We start from the raw sequence: 24,069 nt of genomic DNA on the forward strand, positions 1-24,069 counted from the left end.
AGGTTGAAAACAACTCTTGTGGCTTTACTAAAGATGCTGCTGATGCTGTTAGCTTTCCAGAAATGCGCTTACACGTGGCATAGACACGTCACATTGAGTCTTTGAACTAACATTTGTTTGTAACATGGGCTGCATGAGGCATGCTTGACTTACAAACCTACTTACACTTTTACCATTTGGTGATGTTTTATTTCTCTTTTATAAAATACTTTCAAATAACCCATCTCTATCTGGGGCAAGGACAGCTAGACTTCTGAAATCCCCTTCCTTTCAGACAGGAGAATATGCCACAGATGAAGAAGAAGATGAGGCAGGACCTGCCCTCCCTGGCGGTGACATGGCCATTGAAGTCTTTGAACTGCCTGAGAATGAGGACATGTTTTCCCCTTCAGACCTGGACACAACCAAGCTCAGTCACAAGTTCAAAGAGGTAAGCTGCTGATCCTCAAAATATTTTTCTACACCTGTCCATTTCATTATTAAGTACATATATTTGTTTGAAAAGTTGCAACCAGAATGGCTTTTCTTGTTGATACAGAGATGTGTTTATGTGTTGAGAGTGCCCATTTCTCTTCCACCTATTACTATTACTCAGGTTGGACCGTTTCCATTTATATAGTTCACAGAGTCCTTGCGGCCAAATACATGGGTTTTTCAGATAATTTACACGTATTCCTAGTTCTAAATTAGATGTGAATGTCTCAGTACAGTGAAGTACACTATAGTATAGTGATCACAAAGCTCAGAATTCCCTTATGCAATGCCTGTCTCGGGACCTTCTAGATTAACTGATATCGTCAAACCAAAGAGCACTGTGGAGAAATAAAGTTCTGCAGGAAGTGGCTGAGTGGAAGGAACAAGTGCAGTCTAGGTACCTGTTTCTCCATGGCTCTGATTGGGCCCAAAAATAAAGATTATCTAGAAAAGTGGATGGACCTTGTTCTTTAAGAAATCTTCCGTGAGTGTTGTAACTCTCAATCCAACTTTGACGAAGTCAAGTCAAGGTAGTATATATACCCTGGCAAAAGCCTATAATATAACTCTTTCATGTTGCCAGGTGAGTATGGCCCCTACTATTTGGTAGATAAGTGAGCTGGAAGTAGGGCCCGCATTCTTTTATGGAAGCTAAAGTCTAAACAGCAGAAGTAGTATATGGAAAGTTATATCCTTCATTTTCTGAATTGAGCCAAGGACTCTGTGCTCTGTAAATATTATTTGAAGTGTTCACCATTGTGTGGACAACTGCATGGTCTAGACCAGGGGTCAGTAGACTGCAACCCATCGGCCAGATCTAACCCACTGCCTTTTTTTGTAACGTTTTATTCAAACACAGCCATGGACATCCATTTATTTATTGTTTGTAGCTCTTTCTTGCAACGACAGCAAAGTTGAGTAGTGGTACAGAGACCACGTGGTCTGAAAATCCTAAGTTACTTGCTTTCTGATCTTTTACAGAAAATGGTTGCTGACCTTGATGTAGACTTTAATAAGGGAGACTTAATAACTTTCATAAGGTAGAAATTACTGTTCCCTGAAAGTTTGTCATTACTCAACTATGAAACCATCAATGCCTTTGTGGAGGAAGATTGTAAATACCTTTTATAATAGCTATTATTCTATTCAAGTTTTTCTTGGGCCAATTTTGATAATTTGCGTTTCTCAAGAATACTCTTCTCAATGTATTTCCTAGGCATTCATATTTATTAACATATGTTTATAATATAATTTTAAAGTATTGAAATCTTTAATATCTGTAATTACCCTTTTTTATTTTTTATTTTCTTTATTTGAATATTTTCAGGTTGTAGTTGTTTTTTTCTAGAATTTTGTCTGTAATATTATTTTTACATTCCTACTTCCTCTTTTTAAATTAAAAAATGCTTATCTTACTATTTCCTACCAATATATTTATTTGTCATCCTTTCTTGGTATTATTCAGCTGTGCTTACTACATTTATTTTTGATAACTCTTGCATCTGTAAATATATGTGAAGCTATATTTTTTTCTGAATATTGTTTTAGCTACACATCACAACTTTTTACATTTAGAATGCCATTGTCACTTAGATCTATTTTGTCTTGGGATTTCCTCTTTAACAAAAATTTTTTAGTGAAATACTTTACTTTCTAGACATATGGAACTTTATTTTGCTATTCTTTGGTTATTGGGTTCTAATTTCATCACTCACTGGTCAGAAAAGATATTCCATATGATGGCTGTTTAGAATTTTCCAAACTTTTGTAGCTTTTCATAAGCAGGTTTATTTAAATATTCCTTGTGTATGCTAAAAGCACTCATATTCTGTTTGGGTATGAAATTTATATATATTTTTCATTTATATAAGATTGACAATACAAACACACATTTTTCTATAACATAGCTTGCAGTTTGTCTTATCAAATAATTCTTAAAAGCATATGTTAAATCAAAAGCTACAGTTTTTTTTAATCTATCAATTATAGTCATATATTTTAAATCTTTGTTGTTATGTGCATGTATGTTCAGGATTGTTACTTCATGATTTATTGTAGCACCTCTGTTGTACCTTATGATGCATTTTACCCCCAAATTCTGTTTTATCTGATAGTAAAAATTTAACACTGCTTTTCTTTTGCTTCATATTTGTTTCACAGCATCTGTTTTCTATATTTTTTTGTTTTTAGTCATTCTGTATCTTTTTATCCCAATCTTTTTTCTTTAGCCAACCTATTCCTAAATCTTACCTTTTTACTACAGTGGGAGTCTTTGTCAGTTAATTGGTGAGTTTAACCCATTTATATTTACTTTAATCTCTTTAATATTAGAACTTAAATCTGAATTATTTCATATTTTACAATTTCTATGCTTCTTGTTTTATTTTTTAATCTTTTTACCTACTTGTCATTAGATACATAAAGTTTTCATCTGCTACGTGAAAGTTAAATATTTTATTCTATTTTTCTAGAGATTTCCCCCAAGTAACTCTTACTTAGCCTTGTTATTTTCTCCTAGCAATACAGAAGCGAGCAATAGCTATGTCATTACCATTTAACAAAATAATAGCCATAGCATACTTTCATCTACCAATTTTTTTTCTCTCCAATTTTTTTTGTATTTCCAGAATTTTAGTTAAATATATTTATATGTATGCCTTTTACAAAATAAGTAGTTCCTACTCACCTATACTTCTTTCCAGCTTTAATGGGATTTCAGTACTGCCCTGATGTTAATTCACCATTGTTCTAGTGCTGCTACCTTACCACATGGAGCGGAAGATTAAGTTAGTAGCCAAGATATCCAAACTTCAGGGTGACAGAATAAATTATCCCTGATTTACCTCCAGATGCAGGCTTACCTGGGTCACCTGAGAAAGATTTGATTGTTGACTCCCATTCCTGGTTGCTGACATTTTCCTGCTCCATTTTCCCCCGAAACATCTGTGTTCTGTGCTTTAGAGTTTCTCACAAGCTTTTTGTTAATTGATGAATGAGACCCTGAAGCCCATCAGTGTTCCTTTTTTTCACTTTTGGCATCTCCAAAGTTGAATTCAGGAGAGGTAATACATACCTTTTGTTAGTTTGCTATATTGTACTAAACTGGATGTTTTCCCCTACTTAATTTATTATTTTTTAAATTAATTCCAGCATCCTGTTATCCTTAGGAATGTTTAATTTCTTTTATTCTAACTTCTTGCAATATACACTTAGTTTATTGTAATACCTTATTGTTTAAATACAAAAACACTTAAAACTATGAATCTCTCTCTCATTAGGCCTTTGACCACATCTTTTATTTTAGTTTAAAATGTACATTCTTCTTGTCATTATTTTGCAAATAGTCTATATTTTTCATTTTTACCATTTTCATTTTCTCTTTGACTTGAATAATCGAGGAAAACGTTTTTAATTTGTAAGTTTTTGCATTAATTTAATGTTTTTTTAACATTGTGGTCAGATAATATTGTTTTTACATGTTTTGATTTTTTAAGGTAATGTTTTTATTATAGACTAATATGGATATTTGTGACAAAAGTGATAGTATGTGTTTTATACCTTCTCTATCCTTATTAATTTTTCCTATTTAACTTGGAAAACAGAGCCATTTAGTAAAATCACACCTCAAACAGCTTTGATGGTCTATTTCAATGTTACATTAAAAGCACATAAAATATGACTTAAAAGGTTTCTTTTTAATCCTCACCCGAGGATATGTTTTTATTGATTTGAGAGAAACAAAGAGAGAAACACTCTATGAGAGAGAAACATCGATTGGCTGTCTCCCATATGCTCCCTGACCAGGGATCGAACCTGCAACCTAAATACGTGCCCTGACTGGGAATCACAACCTTACGGTGTATGGGATGGTGATGCTCCAGCCAACCGAGCCACCCAGCCAGGGCTGCCTTGAAGATTTTTAAGTATTCTTGTCTGATGTTAGTAATCTGCTACTTTTGTTTATAGTTTCTGGATAAACACACTACACTAGTGTATATGTGTGAACCTACTTTTAACATAAACCTAATGTCAGCACTTTGTTTTATTGTAAATTTTAAAAATACTGTCTTGGAGTCTAAGAAAAGCTAGCAATTTACATCTATTGTTATAAATTTATTGTTTAATTAAATTTATTGTTTAATTATTCAAGGTCTAATTGAGCTCATCTCATTTTATGTTTTACTTTTTTTATGTTTATTGGTTTTTTACCAAGGATTCTCTTCAGGTTTTTAAAAAGTATTCTCTATTTCTACAATTTTCAAAATTACGAACAAAACAATACATTTGAATATTCCATATAGAGGTTTTCGATAGTCTTGGTTTCTAAGACAAGGTTGTGGTTAAAATTTAATTGTCACTGTTTTAAAAAAAACTTATGTTTTCAGTTAGCTTTATAAAATATGAACAACAGATACACTCTCAACTTACTCAGTTTCACGTATTCTTCCCTTTATACCAGAATTTCCTAGTTAATTCTTAAGTTCTAGATCTTTTCTTACTTCTCAGAGTACATCTTAATGTATTAAGTACTCATGGAGGGTATAGTTTTCATGAGTTTCCCATACTGAGAATGGGACATTCTAATTATCATGACAGAGGTAATCGTTAGCTGGGTTTAGTATTTGGGTTTCCTGAAAATGTAGTAGGACAAGCTCCATTGTTTGAGGTTAGTTTAGCATTGTGTGTTGTAAAGGAAAAGCCTAATGGATGCTTGTATTATTTTAGCCTGTACTTTAAAATTTTTATCACAACTTCTTGAAGTAGGCCTCCTTTCATTGATTTTTTTTCTTCTAATCTGTTTCTGGTTTTGTTTGTATCTTGTTTTTGTTCTAGTTCATGAATATTTTTTCAGTCTTTGTTACTTTTTCTGTTTTTGCGTCTTTTTCTAGAAACAGTGTCATTATTATCTTTTTCACATTTTATTTCATTTTCTATTGTTTCTGTGTCTGAGACTGTTCTCAAATGTGTCCTCTCATATCAATGATTCCATTTTCAGTAGCATTAAATACGCTTTTGACATCAAATGATTGATGTTCTCGAGCACCTGTAACATGACCGACTTCTCTTACTGTATTTTTAGTTTCCTGACTCCCCACCATTTATTCCTCATGCTGCTTCACATTCCCTTCATCCTGGTGTTCAAATCATATGTACCTGAAAATATTTGTTTACTTATGGAATAGATCATTTTCATAGGTTTACTTGAGTTTCCAAGATGATTCTCTTTACCTCCCTCTGAAGGTATCCAGATGCCCTTTTCTGCTTTATTTATTTTGAAATGAGACAAAAGCTTTTTTGTATTTGCTGTTAGTTGGCAGTTATCCCCTTTTGGGATGATGACCGGCATTTCTAGGCCTGTACGAGGACATATCTGCGTGCCTAGCTTCCAGCCCGGTTGCTGTTTTCTGGCAGTCTGCAAGCTAGTGCCATTCTCTGTACTAAGGTGAGAGATTTCTAACTCTCACCTCTTAGTTTTCTCAGTTAAAGAGAAAAGAAAAACGATTGTTCTCTGCTCTCAAAGCATCTACCATGACCCCCCGGGTCTATATTGCTCTGCTTTGGGGTCTGCAGCTAAAAGCGTCCAACGTGGCACTGTCAGCCACCTTCCTGCATTCTTGGTCTGTGCTAGTAGTTGCCCTCTGATGGCTGTGGAACACTGAGGGAGGTAGAGGACCTGGTCTGAGGACGGTTCCTGGGAAAGACAGTAGAGGTTGCCCAGCGTGCTGATGGACGGACGTGAGATCTCGAGCAGTGAGGACAGCATTTCCCCATCCTCGGAGTCAAGCTTGGATTGGTTTTTCTGATTCAGCTTCATGACACTTACATATTCTAGTAACCGTTGTTTTTAGTTTTAGTGTCCACTGGTGGTGAGTTTTTCTTTTTTTAATGTAATTTCACTGGAAGTTTAGTGGGAAGTAGGAAGAGGCTGCAGCAGAAACTGCTGACCACTGTTTCTGGTCCCCGCTCCTCCTCGGCAGACATGGGCATTCGCACCCGGTGAAAACAGTTCTACATTTATCTGGAGGAAAAAATGGAGTGTAAAAATTGCATTATTTTAGTTAAGTCATAATATGAATGCATTAAGATAGTAAAATAAAGTGTTCTTTCCACTAACATGTAGAGAAGCTATAAAATGTTACTTACCTAGCAGTAAACAGATATTTATTTTAAAAGGGACTGTAATTACAGGCTGTCACCTACACCCAGCACCTTCATCATTAATCACGGAGGATGAGTCCCTGCCTAAAGGGTGACCTTGTGCAGTAGCTCACCCCGTGCTACACGTGCTGCAATTAATGGTGTCATACAGATTGGATTATGATTTTTAATGAGCATAAACTATTCCCTGAGCATAACAGTTTTGTTAATGTAAAGATAGGTACCATATGTAAGGCTTTGAGCAGAAATTATGAAGAACTATGGCGTAGCTTCAATGTAATAGCACCAAAGTAAAGGCAAAAACAGCTCTGAGTCCTTCTTTTGTGGAGCTTACACTGTCGTGGGTAAGGCAGAATTCAAATAATCACAAAGATAATCATAAAAATTGTAATTCCAATACTGAAACTACTTTATAAAGTTCTACACAAACACCAGTCATAATTTTTCCCTTCTAAAGTAAGACAGAGAATGTTGTTCTTACGTGATTGTAAAATCTCTACTACTAGAGTTCTCTCAAAATCTTTCCTGCAAAGATGTTTTTCACTTTTTAAGGAAAATGTTTCCCATGCTCCCACAGGATAAGTGAAGACAGTGCAGAAGGTCAGTCTTACTATTTATGTTAATGCAAAGGGATGTCTCCATTTTTTGTGCAGTTATAGTTGGGTTATATTGATTCAATGCTATGAGCACATGTTCTCTATTCATCTTCTTGAGAGAAATAAACAGAAACTAGACCCAGCAGGTAGACCTGCAGAACGTTACATGAGAGCTGCTACTCTCTCTGGGAATGCATATGTTTACTTGTGCTGTAGTCCTGGGGTGGATATCTATGGCATTTATGGTAAAGAGAAGAGAAGAGATTAAAGAGATGGGTCTGGCAAATGGGAAAGCACTGACTTGCAACATTACTTCTATCTTCCCTTCTCAGTTCTCTTCTCTGATCCTAGATTATTTAAAGCCCAAAAATACCAACAGGTTTTTCGCGCTGTTTCTATTAACCGATCCTGTTGACCTCCTGTTGCATGAGCCATCTCAGGGGGCGACATGCGAACCCTTGGACCTGTGCTTTGGAAAGGTTATTGAACCTGTGGAAGGAGAACTGCTCTAGAATAAGAAAACGTAACCTTTTACCAGCTGTGCTTCCCTTGTTAAGCTGCTTCACTTCTTTGAAGAGTGATTTTTCTCTTCTTCATGGAATGGAGGTATCTCAGGCTCACTCCCACCTTGCCCACTTTGCCTGGAAAGTGGGGTCCACAGTTGGAGATCTGACAAACAGGCCAAAGCCCAAGGCCGTCTGACCTGGTTATAGGAATAATAGACTTTGCAGGCCACCTAGGATCAGGTTCCCCCTGTCGTTCCTCTCAGGGTGACCTGGGAACTTCTCTCAATAGGTGATATTTATTAATCTCCCTGCAGTAAGTGTCCTGAAGGTAGATTCACTATCATGCTCTTGTATCCTGAGTGACTAGCACAGCTCCAGGCACACAGTCTCACTCGGTAAATGCTGGTTGAACAAGGAAGCAGGAATTTCTTCCTAAGTTCCATTAATAACAGTGGCAGCCGATTGAGCACCTCTTTGTGTCCAGTGTCAGGATACTCAGAGACTCCTAGGAGTGATCCGTGGTTTCCAGTCACAGCAACACATTCTCATCTGGAGGTGACAACCATGACCTATGCCGCTGGGTTTTGTGAGGTTTAAATGAAAAAAAGTATCCCAGAGCTGGTTCAGATTAGGTGCACAGTGAAGGGAGGAACAGGCGTCAGACCTGGGATAATTTCCACTCCCCCACCTGCATCGACTGGGAACTTGAAGAAGCCACGTAACTTCTCTGAGCCACTGTCCCCATCTGAACAGTGCGATGAACAGTGCCTGTCTTGCCTCACAGACTCACTGGCAGTGCTGATGGAGATGATAAAAAAGTTAAAGGGTCACTTAAGAAATTTAGTATTAGTGGAAAAAACTGGATTGAAGTTTACAAAATCTGGCTTTGCTACTTATTAGCTCTGCAACTTAAGCTACTGAAACACAGTTTCTTTCTCTATAAAATGAAAGAGTGCAATTAGTTTATTTTTGATGCTTTTCCTGTTAATAGTGATGAATTTGTAGAAATTCTTTTAATGTCCATACAAGATTAAAATAATCACATATCTATAATTTTAGGCCTTTGGGTACTAAGAATACTTTGCAGTAAAACTTTTGTCCATCTTCTGAACAATGTCTGAATTTACAGACTTCCTCTACTTTCCTGTATCTGAAGAATTTGGCTGAACTTAGGAACACTCGAAGCTTTTATCAGTGTTCTGCTAATGAGCCCAGCTCTCTTCTGTTACCCATTCGGTGAGATAGGAGGGGTGGGGTAACTGAAGACCAACTCATCTGTTGCATGGTTTTACCTAAGTTTCTCTCACACATCAGTGGATTAATCAGGCATATGCATTCATAGGAATGAAAATGCTGGCTTCAGACAAGAATTTCTAGACTCTGCAACCATGACAACCATCTATCTCCAGGCTCTCCATTTCATAAATGTCACACCTCTACTATACTCGCAAAGGCCTTGGAGTTCGTCCCATCTAGCCCTCTCATTTTTCAAATGGGAAACTGGGGCCCAGAGAAGCAGCTTGCTGGAGGCCACAGTAATTGACAAAGAAAATCCAAAGTCTCGACAAGTTGCTTGCTGTGTGCTTGGTTCTCCTACAGGCAGTTACCACTGAGAAGATAAAATTGGGCACTTCCCCATAGTTGCAGTGCTCATTGTAAAATCTGCCCTTTTCATTTCTTGCCACTGTTCAGATAGAACCAGAGGTGTTCGTTTTATTTCAAGTGTGACATTTTACAGCATTAAGGACTTTTAACTGAGAAGTGGTGTTGAGGCAATCATATATGAGTTCTTCTGATCCTTCTTTCTTAATCTCGGCTAACTTTGTAGAGGGCTGATTCTCTGTTAACCACTGTGCTAAAAGTTTTAAATGGGTTATCTCATTTAATATTCCAATAAGGAAGATTAAGACCTATGAGGAACTTCATTTTCCAGATGGGAAAAGTGAAGGTAAGAGAGGTTAAGTAATCTTCCAACACCATATAGCCATGACATGATAGGCCTGAGTTGAATTCAGTCAATCTAACTTAACTGTAGTAAGTCCTCATTTAATGGCGTAGATAGGTTCTTGGAACTGTAGCGAAAGGCTATAATGAGGCCAGTTTTACCACAGGCTATTTGATAAAAACCAGAGTTCAGTAGCTCATCAACATTGTAATGAGACAATGGTCTACAGTGAAATGGACTTTGAGGACCTGCTACACTCTTCGCACTGGCACAGAGTAGGAAGAACAAGGCGCCTATCTTCTTGTCAATAATAATTGCAGATCCTCCAAAGTCACCTAGGCACGTGGATTTGCAGGGCCCAAGTGTGTTCACACTGAAGTGCAAGATCTCCATGGAGAATAATTCCTTGTAGCCATATTTGTGTGTATGTGCGCGTGCACGCACAAGTATATTTATGATTATATATAAATAATGTGTCATGTCTAATATCTAAGCACTTTTGCCCTTTTTAGTTTATTAATTTCCATTGGTCAGATAGATCAACACATATTTATTAGAAGGAGAGTTATTTTCACAAGATCTTCACATGACAGCTCTTTAATAAATGCCTGTTGAATTAATCCCTAATTAAATGGCACTGGATCAGGAACCCAAAGATCCAGGTTCTAAGTCCTAGTTTTAACAGCAACTCACTATGAGATGTGGACCGGGTCATTTTCCAGCTAGGAGCCCTAATTTTCCATGTCTAAAGTGAGTCATGGGGGATTCTGCAGTAGTGTGTTCATCGTAGAGCCCACAGTTGGAGTTTCTCTTGGGCACTCGAGCCTGTGAGGCTGGGTTGCCTGGACGGTCAGGTACCAAAAGATTCATCCAGATTAGAGCGCTTCCTCTCTAGAGACTGTTAGAGCCCCGAAGCCCCTGGGAACCAGTGCTGGTGAAAAGAGCAAGAGCCACATGGGCAAGACTGCAGGAATGACAAGACCCAAAGTGGGAAAGTAAGAAAAGTGATGTGAGTGGGGCAGAATCAAATGGAAACCATTTTCAAGGTCACTCAGGGTGGAGAGCGGCGTCAGCACTGTAGCAGCAGACCCCGGGGCTTTACAGAGAACAGGAGCCCTGAAAGCATCAAGGGGGGAACTTTGCTAGGAGCTTGGGGTCTCTGAGGTTCTAAGCTTTTATTCATTGGCTTCTAAAGGTGTTACATCAACCTGTGCCTGATTCTGACTCCCTTCCTTCTTCATTCTTTTCGTATGCCCCTCGTAGCCAGGTAAAAATCAGTAAAATGCAAGTTACAAACCAAAGAGAGAGAGAGCTGAGGTTTCCAAGGCGTCATGATCTCCTAAGGTTCCAGTTTCTATCCTTCCATCAGCTGGCTCACTGTCTTTTTCTGATAAGAAAACCTTAGACTTACTTGATTACAGTAATATTAGAAGTTTGCAGTCCCTCTTGTTCAATCCTAAATCCAATATGGTCTGGACGCAGATTTCTAAAATAATTTTGTGCCTAACTCATTTGGGGGTAGACATGACAAAAGCTGATAGGATATTATTTACAATTTATCTACCTCACTTAGTGGAAATAGTCACATGCAAAAATATCGGCCGGTTTGATCACAGCGCCTCCGCAGACCCTGCTGCGGGAAATGTGCAATTTATGGAAAATGCATCTTTCTCCCTTTCTGAAATTGGAAGAAGTCTGAATTCCAAAAGCATCTGGCCCCAAGGATTTCAGAGAGGAGATTGTCAACCCATATATTGTTTCCCGTAAATGTTGGTGTATTTATTTATCCCTGAAGGAAATGGATATTTCGTTTTCTTCCTTCACAGAGAAAACAAGTGGGGGAGGGGAGAAGCAAAACACACACATGGAAATGGGGGAGGGCCTCTCGCGCTAACAAATTGTAGCTGAAGCTTTTGGGGGTCCGGGTCCTAAGCAGAAGTAGATATTTTGGAGGACAGAAATCTGTACCTTTCCTGCAATTAAAAAATAAACACCGATTTCGCTGCGGAGCTGCATCAGCCTCGGCTCCCTTTGCGGCCGCCTGGGCGGGAAAGAGCCGCTCGGCCGAGTGACTCGCGGAACCACAGCGCCACCTGTCTTCCAGCCTGGGAACCGAACCTTCGCGCAGCCTCCGGCCGACCTTTCTCCTTAAGCGTTTCAGTCCACAGGACTGCGAGGATTTGGCGCTCAAATCCTAAAGGAAGAACTGCGAGGGGGGCGAGGAAATGTGTTTCGTTCTCCTTGGTCCCTGATCAATTAAATTTGTAACTCAATCCGATGTGAGGGAGTGTGGACCATAGACCCGGTGTATAATTATTTTGTACCTAGTGAGTCATTTGACGCACCGGGTATTTTAATTTACAACCTGCTGCATTGCAGCACTTTCCTAGGCCTTCTGCTGTGGAACACGATATTTTTCTAGTTGCTGAGGCTTGAAAATGTAGATACACATTCTTAGCTCCGATTTTTCTTTCTTTTCAATTTTCAGTTGCAAATCAAACATGCCGTGACAGAAGCAGAGATTCAAAAATTGAAGAGCAAGGTAAGCACCAGTCAATACATGGAGTTTGAATTGTACTTTTTAAACTTCGGAGACTGTGAATAAATTCAGCCCTGGGACTAAAGGATTTGTTCCCGTACCTTTGAAAGAGTGCAGATGTCAGAGATTCATTTCCACTGTCAGATGCATGAACGAACCTGGCAGTGGGAACTGTATCACCAGGGTGTAAGCACCACTATACCCCCCTTAGTGAAAATTGCACAATATTTTAAAAATACATATTTACACATATGTGGTTCCCTCTTAGCTTTCCCAAAAAAGGTAAGTATTTTTAATGGTTCACTCATCTGAATTACATTTTGACCATAATTCCTTATGCACAAGCTATTATACTCTCTCTTTTTATCTTGTTTTGAATAAGCTTAATTATTTATTTTTCACTCATTCCTCAGAAACAATGTATATTAATAGCATATTAATTATTCTGTATAGAAAAAAATCCAATTTCTAATATTATGAAACTTAATATAATATATGAATAATTGCTTGTAGGTGCTAGATGGTACTGAACATTTTTATATATTTAGTTCACATTATTTAAATTCGTGGGGGAAAACAGGTCATGATGAAAGGTTTTATGTACTTTTAGTTTATATGCAATACAACATTCAAAAGGGCATTTTTAGTTGGTATATTGTAAGGTAAATTACTTGAATTGTGTCTAGTTTCATCAAATATGCAATTCAGAGATTTAAAAATATCTTTTGAATTGCTTTTAAAACAATATTCTTTATTGTCTTTATGGTCTTTTAAAAATTAAGACATAGTTCCTCCCCCACCGCTAACAATCTGTTTTCCTGTTCACTTTGAACGATTGTTTTGGTTTTTCCATGTGTTTTAAATGGAGATTAATTAGCAAGGCTATTTTGGTTAAATGGTATTCCCAGCTAATAACTCTGTAGCTCTTTAGTCAAAACATGTCTATACATCATTCATGGTATCAGCCAAGCTCTGTGAATAACAATTTTTAAATTAGTGGTGGTTGGTAAATAAACAACTTGAATGCAAAACATTGCTTAATAAAAGATGCAGTAAAATCCCAGTCCTGTTTGAGGTTGCTATTGTTTCTTGGCATCAAATGGAAGAGTAGAAGTATTTTTTTAAATTGTTGGTTACAATTAAGGAAAAGATTCCCCTGTGATTGTAAGTGCTTTGACAAAGCTTATGTTTTAGATTATAAACATTTAAGTTAGAAAATCCTATAAGTTAGTGTTTTATATTTTTTCATTGTTATACTGACATATAACATCCATAGATTAGCTTACTTTACTATGACTCTTTATGACTATGTTGATGATACAGTTTCTAATTTTGAAATGTTTTTGAGTATTTTTTTACTTTTGTAATCTGTTTTGCCAATATATTTAGTTTAAAATATACATAAAACATTTTTTTAAAATTTGCTGAATGGTGTATGGTTTTGGAATGTGTTCGATTCTGAAAATTGATAGCTCAGAACGCCTCTGCATCTTCCTGAACTTTAGAGGAGGCGTGTGAAATAGATGAAACACTTCTTAAAGGTCAGTTAGTTATTGTGAACGAATGACCTTGGACCTCTCACCTAAAGGACCAGCCTTGAGTTCCTGTGGAAATGATGGGGTGGGCCTAGTTATTATCTATTTCGAGCAGTCCCTGGAAGCAGAAACCACAAGAAGCTGCTTCTCTGTTCCATTGGAGGGATTTAAATTAACAATAATTTATATTTTTACTTACACTATTTTCTGTACTTTTATGCAGATTGGGGTTTATAAGGCTTAGAGCACTGCCAGTAAAATAATGAGCTAAAAAACTATGTTCATGTCAGTTGAAATAAAGGATGTAAAATATCATCAAAAGGGATAAAAACAAAATAAAAATAACACTTATTAGATAATTATTATGTGCAAGAAGCTGTTCCAAGCAGGCTGATGTTAGAGAACTTAAGTTACTTGCCCAAGGCTTAAAGGCCAACAGTGGCATTGTGATGACTGTATATGGGGGGTCCAGGTGGGTGCTTAAAGCATGAAGGGGGGGGCACTCTGTAAAGTACATGATTTTCTAACCACTTTGCTATACATCTGAAACTGATACAAAATAATATTGAATGTAAACTGTAATTGAAAAAAATTATAATTAACTTTTTAAAATAAATAGAATGGGGGGGAGTCAATACTGGCGGAACAGGGAATCAAATCTAAACCTAATGACTCCAGAGCACCCTCTCCGTGTAGGCAATGGGCCACACTGTGCTTCTGTCCCTTTCTCCTTCCCAACTTGTCTGTCTTCCCACCCTTGTCATTTAACTTTTTACATATAATTATACATTTTAAAAAAAATCTCTGAAGGAAAACCTGTTGAAATTCATTGGCTAGAGTTGTTAGTCAAACTCTGGAACATTTTTTTACTGCTCACACAGTTTCAGACCACATACTGTGCTGGAAAGATAATGGGAGTTGGAGTCCAACCCATGTTTTGTCATTTATCAGATGTGTGACTTTGGGCAAAGCATTTCACTTTTCAAGGCTTCCTTTATAATCTGTGAAATCATGAAAATAATACTTGCTCTTCTCTTCTCAAGGTGTTTGGTGATTGAGTATATGTAGCAGTTGAATTTAATCAAAAACACGCTATAAAAATGCGAGGGATTTTTGGTTCAGAAGTACCCAGATTATCTTTGCCTTGACATTTTTTTAATCCAGCTGCAGGCAGCAGAAAATGAGAAAGTGAGGTGGGAACTAGAAAAAACTCAACTCCAACAGAATATAGAAGAGAATAAAGAAAGAATGTTGAAGTTGGAGAGCTACTGGATCGAGGCTCAAACGCTGTGCCACACAGTAAACGAACACCTCAAAGAGACTCAGAGCCAGTATCAGGCCTTGGAAAAGAAATACAACAAGGCAAAGAAATTGATCAAGGATTTTCAACAAAAGTAAGCAGCTTCTAACGACTGAAGAATACTTGTGTGTATATAAAGAAGGTTTATATCCAGTAATCTTGTAATACCTAGTGGAATAGAAAAGATGGCCTCAGACTTAACCCTCCAAGAAGCATAGTTAAAGCGAAAATAGACATTAAGTTTTGGAAAACACTTTTTTTTTTTTCCATAGGAGATTATATTTTATTTTATCGTTTTTTGGCAACCACTTATATCATGGCATTGCTTTTTTGATCTTTGATCATCGATAGTAACCATAAAAACATTTGAATCTCTGTCTTTTTGTAAACATCCCTGTAATTCAGAGGCAGGAAGCCCCGCTGAAGTCATGCAGAAGACTCTTGAACATAGTACATGCAAAGCAGCAATTGGGGCCTTGCTGAGGCTGTTTCTGTCTCCATTCTTAGAATCAGTAACTGCAGGATTTTCCCCACTACAAATAGTATAAATATTGACTAGCAAGACCCCCTGCCCAGCCACTTCACTGCTGTAAGAGACCATCACCACAGTCCGCTCTTGAATTTCAACAGCTCTTTCTGAGTTAATGCTGCTTTGCTTCCATCTGTTGGATCTTAGTGTAATTTCAGGGAGACTGACCAGGGAGATTTTTACTGGATTTTTTCATCAGTTACTTCTGGCTAACTAGAAGAATTAAAAGTGATGCCAGTAGGTCTTCATGCCAAGCCTCAGAAGCTAAGCATATATGTAAGATTCACCATATCTCAGTTATTTCCTATCATGGAAATAATGTTTTCGATATTTAAAAGAAAAATGCTATAAAAAAGCTTATTGTTTAAAAGGGGGAAATTGCTCTTCATAACTACGAATTCAGTACATCACTATTTTAACTTTTCTTGCCCGAAGTATCATAACTAAGTCATCTAATAACTTTATTATAAATTTTGCTAAATTTGCATATTATATTCCGGGCTCTCAAAATGGAGATACTTCTCCTTCTCCCCCTATTATCCTCAGGTGTGTGACAGCTCCCTCTCAGGTTTTCTGACTCACCTAGCCCTATTCCACTGTCATTCATAGGAAGCAATCTTATGATAATTCTCTTTTACCATTCAGTTCCATTGTTTACTAGATATTTTACTCTGTAAATGTGGAATTCTATCTACCTCACATGTAATTATTTCCACTGCATTACTCAGGGTGGGTCACTTGTTCATTAGCTCCTATCTAAAAATGTATGGCTGCTCTAGAATCAGGAGCTGCAAATGAAAATCATAGTCAGTAGAGTCAAAGCATTTCTCTTTACCTTGTGATCCATTAGCATGTTTTATTTGCTTTCATTACTATATACCTTTTCTTTAACTGATTGAGTTTCACTTATATAAGTAGCTGTCCAGTTATTTATCCCACTGTGCAGTTTATTGCTTCCAATAAGGATTTTCCCATGTTTCCTCATTTCTTGAGTGTTTGATGCAACCAGACCTATTATTTTCTTCTTCAGAGAACTTGATTTCATCAAGAGACAGGAAGCAGAAAGAAAGAAAATAGAAGATTTGGAAAAAGCTCACGTTGTGGAAGTTCAGGGCCTGCAAGTACGGGTGAGTTATGTGGCCAAAGCCACTAAATAATAGGATCGTTTTGCCTGGTACTTGGAGAGAAGGCTGGGTGAGAGTTTTATAAATGGGTTTTTTTTTCCTTAGATTAAAGATTTGGAAGCTGAGGTATTCAGGCTACTGAAGCAAAATGGGACTCAAGTTAACAATAACAACAACATCTTTGAGAGAAGAACATCTTTTGGCGAAGTCTCTAAGGGTGATACCATGGAGAATGTGGACATCAAGCAGACGTCTTGTCAAGACAGCTTGAGTCAAGGTTTGTCTAACCGAACCACAGAAATTGTTTTCAATGACTGTAAAGTACATTCTTTTTCTTATCCAGGGATTTAGAAGTTGAAAGTGCCTTTCTGCCATGGGAGAGAAGAAAACGTTTATCAAAATAGGAATTTATCATTTAGTACTTGTCTTATCAAAAATAAATGCTTTGATGTAAAGAAACAAAATTCCAACTTACGCAAGCCAGATATTATTTTAAAGCCATCATAACATTGGTAGACTTGCTAAACTGCCTTAAAGCGATAGCTCATCCCATCTGGGGTGAGCGGTACTACTTCTGCATTAATGGGAATGAATAAGACTTGACAGTTTTAAATCACTGGAGTAAAGATCTTTTTTATAAGATCAGAAAGCTGACTACCTACTGCCAGCTCTTGGAGTTCATTAAGAAGTTCTATATAAGTTTTGTGCTTTTCTCTTGCTGTCCTATATATAATTCTCATTCTTTTATTCTGTCTAAGGCCAAGTAAGACCAAAGCACTGGAAACATTTTCTGTTTAAATGGTTGTCTTCTCTCATACACCAGCCACAAATAAATCACTGATTTTCTCGCACACATACACACCCGTACACAACTGTGTGTATATCCATGTGAATGCATGTTTTAATAGCTATAATATATTTACAGATTAGAAAATGTATAAGAATTTATAATTATAAGTACACAGGGATAGAAAATTTTTGGTTAAAATAGCTACCCAGTCGTCCTTGGAAAAGGAAAATAAAAGAATGTGTGCAGCAGCAGTATAATGAGAGGACTGCTGATCACAGGCAGTGACGGGACATGCAGGAAAGCTCTGTCCCCTGGCCAGCTGATTCTTTGATGATCTTTCTCATGTATTCAAACGTCTCCAGTGAGGTGTTTTTTGTTTTTTTTTTGATTAACAGGTGTTTAGCTCATATCATTAACTTTTATTTTTATTTTTTAATATGTTTTTATTGGTTTTAGAGAGGAATGGAGAGGGATAGAGAGAGAGAGAAACATCGATTGGCTGCCTCTTGTACCTGCATGCCCTTGCCACTGGGGATTAAGCTCACAACTGAGGTATGTGCTGGGTCATGGACAATCACTGAGCCACACTAGCCGGGCAATACTTTTCATTTTTAATAGCTAAGAGCTTAGTTCTAAAAGTTAACAATATGGCCTGGCCGGTGTGGCTCAGTGGTTGAGCATCAACCCATGAACCAAGAGGTCCCTGGTTCGATTCCCAGTCGGGGCACATGCCCAGGCTGTGGGCTGGATCCCGGTGGGGGGCGTGCAGGGGCAGGATGATTCTCTCTCATTGTTGATGCTTCTCTCTCTCCCTTCCTATCTCTAAAATCAATGAAAAACATATTTAAAAGTTTTTAAAAAAAGACAAGTATTGGAAGTCTTCATTTAAAACTAAAGTGATATCTAGAGATTTGAGTCCATTCACTAAGTTTATATCCCTCTTCTGGGTTTTCCCTTAATAAGATATAATGTATAATATAATGCTTCCTGGTCAGCTTAAATTGGAGTATTTAGCTCAGGCATCACCATTGACTGAAGAGCTCAGTGACTTCATTAAAGTCATTCAGCTCAATAGGGTTGGTGTTACTATTATATGTAAATAGAAATGCTTCTTTCTTCCCTACGTAAAGGGCATTGTGAGGCTATATGATAGTCTATGAGGTGAAAGAAAGCAATTTTATTAGAGCTTTTAGAGAATTACAGTGTTTATATCTGGAGCTCTGTAAGATTGATTTCTAAAATAAAATTTCAGAAATCAACATTTTTTCATGTTTTTGAATATTTTAATTCTTCAAGGCAGTTGTACTTTATAATAGACATGTGTGTCGCTGCTGTGGCATGCACAAGGTATGACCACAACCAGTAGCTTTCCAGAGTCCGATTCATTCCTGTTCCTTTCTCTCAGTTCACAAATCTTTATCTTGTCAAACATATAATTAATGCTATTTATTAAATTATGTGACTACAGAAGATCAATAAACTGTACTATTAACATGCTGATTTAGAGCAAAACCTCCCATTTCTTCTGAACTCTTCTTCCCTTTACACCCTCCGTGTTGCCACATAATTATCAGTTTCCCTAGCAACACTGTCGGCTCACAGTGAGATGCGGAGACTACTAATTCTTGCTGAAACCCATTCCTGCTTGTGCAGCAGAGGTAGAATCCGTCATCACGGACATTAGTAGTATACATATCAAGAGGTGCTCTTCCACTCTTGCTGCTGAGGGTGGTCAGTGATAAATCTCCTTGAATTTCAATTGCTTGATCACGTAAACTAAATGGCTTGGTCAGGAGCTGGATAGGAATGCTCTGGAAAGCACTTTTCTAAATTGATCCTTTGCCTCTGTTGCTAGGGAACGCTGCAGTCCTAGAGGTTTAGAAAACGAAGTAAAGCTGCAGACCATCTCCAGCACACACCTTTTTTGCAGCAGGATGGGCCTAGCGGCTGCAGTCAGTGCCACCAGTTTCTGCCCCTTAGACTCAGTGCTCTGCCTCCCCGTCTGGGGACTGTCCAGTTCTGACCTGCTTTCCCAGTGCTGGATGTTTTACTGATAGGATGAGTTGATTAGCATATTTTCAGGCCTTGAGGCAGCTCAATGGAGCAAAGGGGGTTATCAATTATAGGTCAATGAAAACGATGTTAGAATGAAATAATAAAAGAAAGAGAAAGGAAAGGCAGAGTGAAAGAGTCGGAAAGGAAAGAGGGAAGAAAGAGCAGATAAGCAGCCGTTTCTTCGCATGCACTCATGTTTTTCTAGGACAGTGCTTCCCACCTGGGGATGGATTAATTATGACTCTCAATATCAGATTATTGTAAATTTTTAGAATGATCCCATTTTTCAAATCGTGCATAATTTACCACATTAAAGTTATACCTGAACATCAGTTGTTTAGTTCTCTCTATAAACTAAGCTCACTCAAATATCTCATTAAATTTTTGATGGAATACATATACACATTTATTATTTAATATATTTGAATGCTTTTTTCTTATATAAAGCAAATATAATAATTTTTTCACCAAGAGCCGTAACACACCCCAAATTCCTTCCAGTGTATGGCAGTGTGCTGGTCAAATATTTTACATGTGTCCCAGGATGTGAAAAATAATATTGCCCTACTGCCATGTTGGGTGTTTTTCATTTCTTAGTGCCCAAGTAATTCTGGTCTATGAAAGAATTCTCTACATTATATCCAAATACCCTGGAGTGACCAGATATGTCTGTGGCTGCCCAGCTAGTTAAGTCAGCATTAGACTAAGAGCAGAGAGCAGGCATGTTAGAGAGATCTTGGTAAGAAAAAGGATTGTAGTCTTAGCTGGATTAGATTCCCTAGAAAAGTCACCTAACAACAGGCTTGTCCTCAGCTTCCAGATATTCCAGGATCTTTATGATAATACTATTTTCAGCTTCAAGTATTTTAAAGGCTGTTTGTTAAAGAAAAAGTATGCATATTCCATAGAGATAGAAAGACTAGGGCTAATAGGTACAATTTATATGAAGGCAAATTGTGATCACATATCATGAGGGGTCAGAAGTAAGTACCATACCTTTAAAAAAGTTATTTTGAACACTGGAAGCCTGGGGGCACACTGACTGGTAAGAGGAATGGTGGCTTCTAGGTAGAAAGAACGGTGTTTGGGCCTGTTGGGTATACATGAAGGTGTATGATTTATAAGATGGCTGGGACAAGGGTGCAGGAGATAAAGGGTTTGATATAAGACAAATAAATAGAAGATACATTTTAAGAGATGAGAGGAATTTTGAAGAAAAAGATGAATAAAATTAGAATAATAGTTTCCTGATTTGTAGACCTTAGGTTAAAAGTGGAGCCTTATGTTAATGGTGTGCCATGGAGTATTCTTGGAGTAACTGTAGGCTTTCAATGCCTGAAGAAGAGTTTATACTTAATTCTGGAAGCACTGTGGTCCATTAACAGTGTTGAGGCCAAACAGGAGCAGGGTCATATGTTATCATGTAGTCCAAGGATCCTTGCAATTTTTATATAAGATACCAGTTATAACAGCAACAGAAAAGATAAAGTAGCCAGTATGGATTCAGCAAAAGAAGCTTGAGACCTATGGAAAGACATTCAAGGAGACCTATATAAATCAGAAGAGGTAGGAAGCTTCAATACTGTAAAAACGCCATTATGCCAAGTTAATTTATATATTCCATACAGATTTGACTAGAATTTAAACAGGGTTTTTATTATATGTTTTAGAACTTGACAAGTTGTTTCTAAAACATATATGGAGCAATACTTGGTCTAGAGTAGTCAAGATACTACTGAAGAAATACAGTTTGAGGGAACTTGTTCTTTCAGATGCCAAAATTCACTATAAAATGATGATTGAGACTGTGGTGTAGTCTCAGCAATCGACTAATAGACAAGGGCAACAGAGCGGAGTCCAGAAACAGACCGCCCCATTTATGCCAATTTGAGAATAATACAGAACGGACTCCCCAGATGAGTGGAGAAAGGATGGGCTAGCAAATGGTGCTGGGAAAAGGAACTATTCGTATAGAGAAAAATGAAATTGGATCCGACCTCATGGCATTCATGACATAGATTCCAAATGGATTAAATAGTCAAATATGAAATAAACCTTTTACTTCTGGAAATAAAGGCCATTTTAACCCAAAAGTGGGGTAGAGCCCCTTTTCAATAAAACTTTATAAGATAGCTATATTCTGAAACGTTTCTCGCATTTTATAAACATGCTCTGGTTCCACATGGAATTCTAATTATATAGGTTGGAAGATAACATGTGGTTATGCTACAGGGAAACCGACTAAGAGAATAGGCTGGGATCAGAATGGAGGGACGTAAAAGTAGGAAGAAGGTGAGACCGGGAATGGTTTGTGTATGAAGTGCACCCCAACAGTGATGGGCCACAGATTTCACTTAAGATGTTTACCAGCCAAGAGGGAAAGGAAACACAATCAATCATGAGGTTACAGCATCTATAAAATTAAAACAGAACAATTAATAGCTATCTCTGGAATTAGGACCAGAAAATTATTTTTGTGTATATAGTTTTGAACAGTGTGCCAAACAGATTGTTTCAGTAGTTATAGTATCTAGATCCTTAAGATTTTTACTGTTAATGTGGGACACTAACATCAGGTTACAACTGAATTCCTTTAGGTGGACATTAAGTAATATTCTCTTCTACTTCCATACTATACAGTAATTCATGCCTGAGACCTGCAGGAAAGTCCGCTTATGAGGAAACAAGAGACATTAGAATATACACTAAAAAACTATTGCATGTGAGTTTTTTGATGAAACTGAAGGAGTTGGGGGCATCAAAAAAGCCATCTGGATTTTTATTTTTGTTTTAAAATTGTTTGACTTTTTCAAGTTAGATTATTAAAGACTTAGTTGTTTAAACACTTAATTTGGTTTACAAATCACTATTAAGGAAACTTTGAATAATACTTAGTTCCTATTTTACAAACTTAGCTAATTGAACATCTGCAAACATTTAAAGTTGCATTTATAAATTTGGTATGTTTGATTTCCCTTGTAAAGTACCATTATTAGTAACTGACAGTCTTCTCTAGTACTTAAAAAATACTTATACCACACTTGCAAGTATTGTGATCGTTAAGTTTTCTTAAATCTTCTAATGCTGTACATATCCAAGTCTTACTGTAGTCAGAAGATACTTTCCCATGTCTTCCATTGCCAACAGTTGTCATCTCAGGTAACTTAGGTTATTTTCTACCAAAGGTAGAAGACCTGAATTCTTCCTATACTAATCAAGGAAGCTATTATATTAAAATACATTATTTGGGGAGTTGCCTAATTAGCATGCTTGGGATTACTAATGTCCATAGATTTTTGACTGAGAAACTGGTTAGATTCTTGTAGTCAACCTTGAGTGAGAACCCAGAAGCTTGCTTATAGTTGTCATGTTGGAGACACTATATGTCAAGAAGAGGATGTTTACACATCCCGCCTTCCTAGACCCAACTTTGCACGTGATCTCATAGCTTCACTCACAGAAGTCTGCAGCTCCCAGCCAGTTTGACCATTGGTTAGATTTTACATTTCTTTGAATTTTAGGTTATGCACATCTTTTCGATCAGATTTGAAAGACATCTGACACTGAAGGACTCCTAAAATATTTAAATGCCTTTCCCTATTGTCTAAATCTATATTCTGTGTCCTTTCATAGTCTCTGATCTGACTCAAGCAACTCTTACAAGAGTTTCAAATGACATATAATGATGGAATTTAGGATATCTCACATAGTTTTTGTCTGACTTGCAGCCACTACCTCTACCTCTACGGCAATCTAGTGCCATTACTAAAGAGTCATGACTGAGACATAGCTAGCAGAATTTGGACCTCTCTGCCTTCTGAGAACAGGAGCATAGATTGACCTTAAGCTAAAGAAGGCTAACTGATTATCAGACGGCACTGAGGAAGCACTACACTAGAACATATAACCAAATTATGCTTCAGAGGCCAGACAGGTCGTTTTGAGATTGCATTTATTGGCAAAGAGGTAAAAAAAAAATTCCTTGGTATTTTTCAAAGATTAGCAAATGAAATGTATAGTTCATGCAACAATAAACTCAGACCTAATTAAAAGATTAGGAAACAGCAATAATCTTCTATTTGTTCTGAAACAATAAGAAATCAGCTTCCTAAATTTTTGTAAATACTACTTGGGGTACAAAATCTATCAACTTTTAAGTGTTTATAAAGAAACTAATTGTTAATAGAGTTCAGGGTGAGAGATGCCCATGGATGGGTTCCTAACCAAAGTGTTCTCATGAAATGAGCTGAAGTTATGTAACTTGGTCTCAAATAGCTGTTTCTGATTCAATACATCTTCCCCATATAATACTAATACAAAGTAGTAACTGGAGGCTAAGCCATAGGGCCTTATTTAGGCCACATCATCAGGCAGTTAGTAAAGGAGCAAGGCAGGCAAACAGTCTCCATAGATGTCATGACAGAGCAGCCTCCTCACGTGGGGCAGGCTGAGAGTCACACAGATTTGGACAGTTACCTGAGCTAATATTAATATCTGGGAATTCTGAGTCCTGAAAC

General features: G+C 37.3%; 1 protein-coding gene across 21 annotated transcripts in view; it reads left to right on the top strand.

Annotated features, from left to right (window-relative positions):
* PPP1R9A (protein phosphatase 1 regulatory subunit 9A) overlaps positions 1 to 24,069 on the top strand; it is a 229,092-nt gene that overhangs the window by 175,594 nt on the left and 29,429 nt on the right. For all 21 annotated transcript variants that reach the window (XM_081147245.1, XM_081147227.1, XM_081147229.1 and 18 more), the window contains 5 exons: positions 275 to 430; positions 12,169 to 12,222; positions 14,919 to 15,148; positions 16,614 to 16,710; positions 16,813 to 16,984. In XM_081147245.1, the coding sequence (XP_081003371.1) occupies positions 275 to 430; positions 12,169 to 12,222; positions 14,919 to 15,148; positions 16,614 to 16,710; positions 16,813 to 16,984 (709 nt within the window). The remainder of the gene's footprint in view (positions 1 to 274; positions 431 to 12,168; positions 12,223 to 14,918; positions 15,149 to 16,613; positions 16,711 to 16,812; positions 16,985 to 24,069) is intronic.

Source organism: Miniopterus schreibersii (assembly GCF_964146895.1).
Source record: "Miniopterus schreibersii genome assembly, chromosome: 9".
In the NCBI taxonomy this organism is placed as follows: Eukaryota; Metazoa; Chordata; class Mammalia; order Chiroptera; family Miniopteridae; genus Miniopterus; species Miniopterus schreibersii.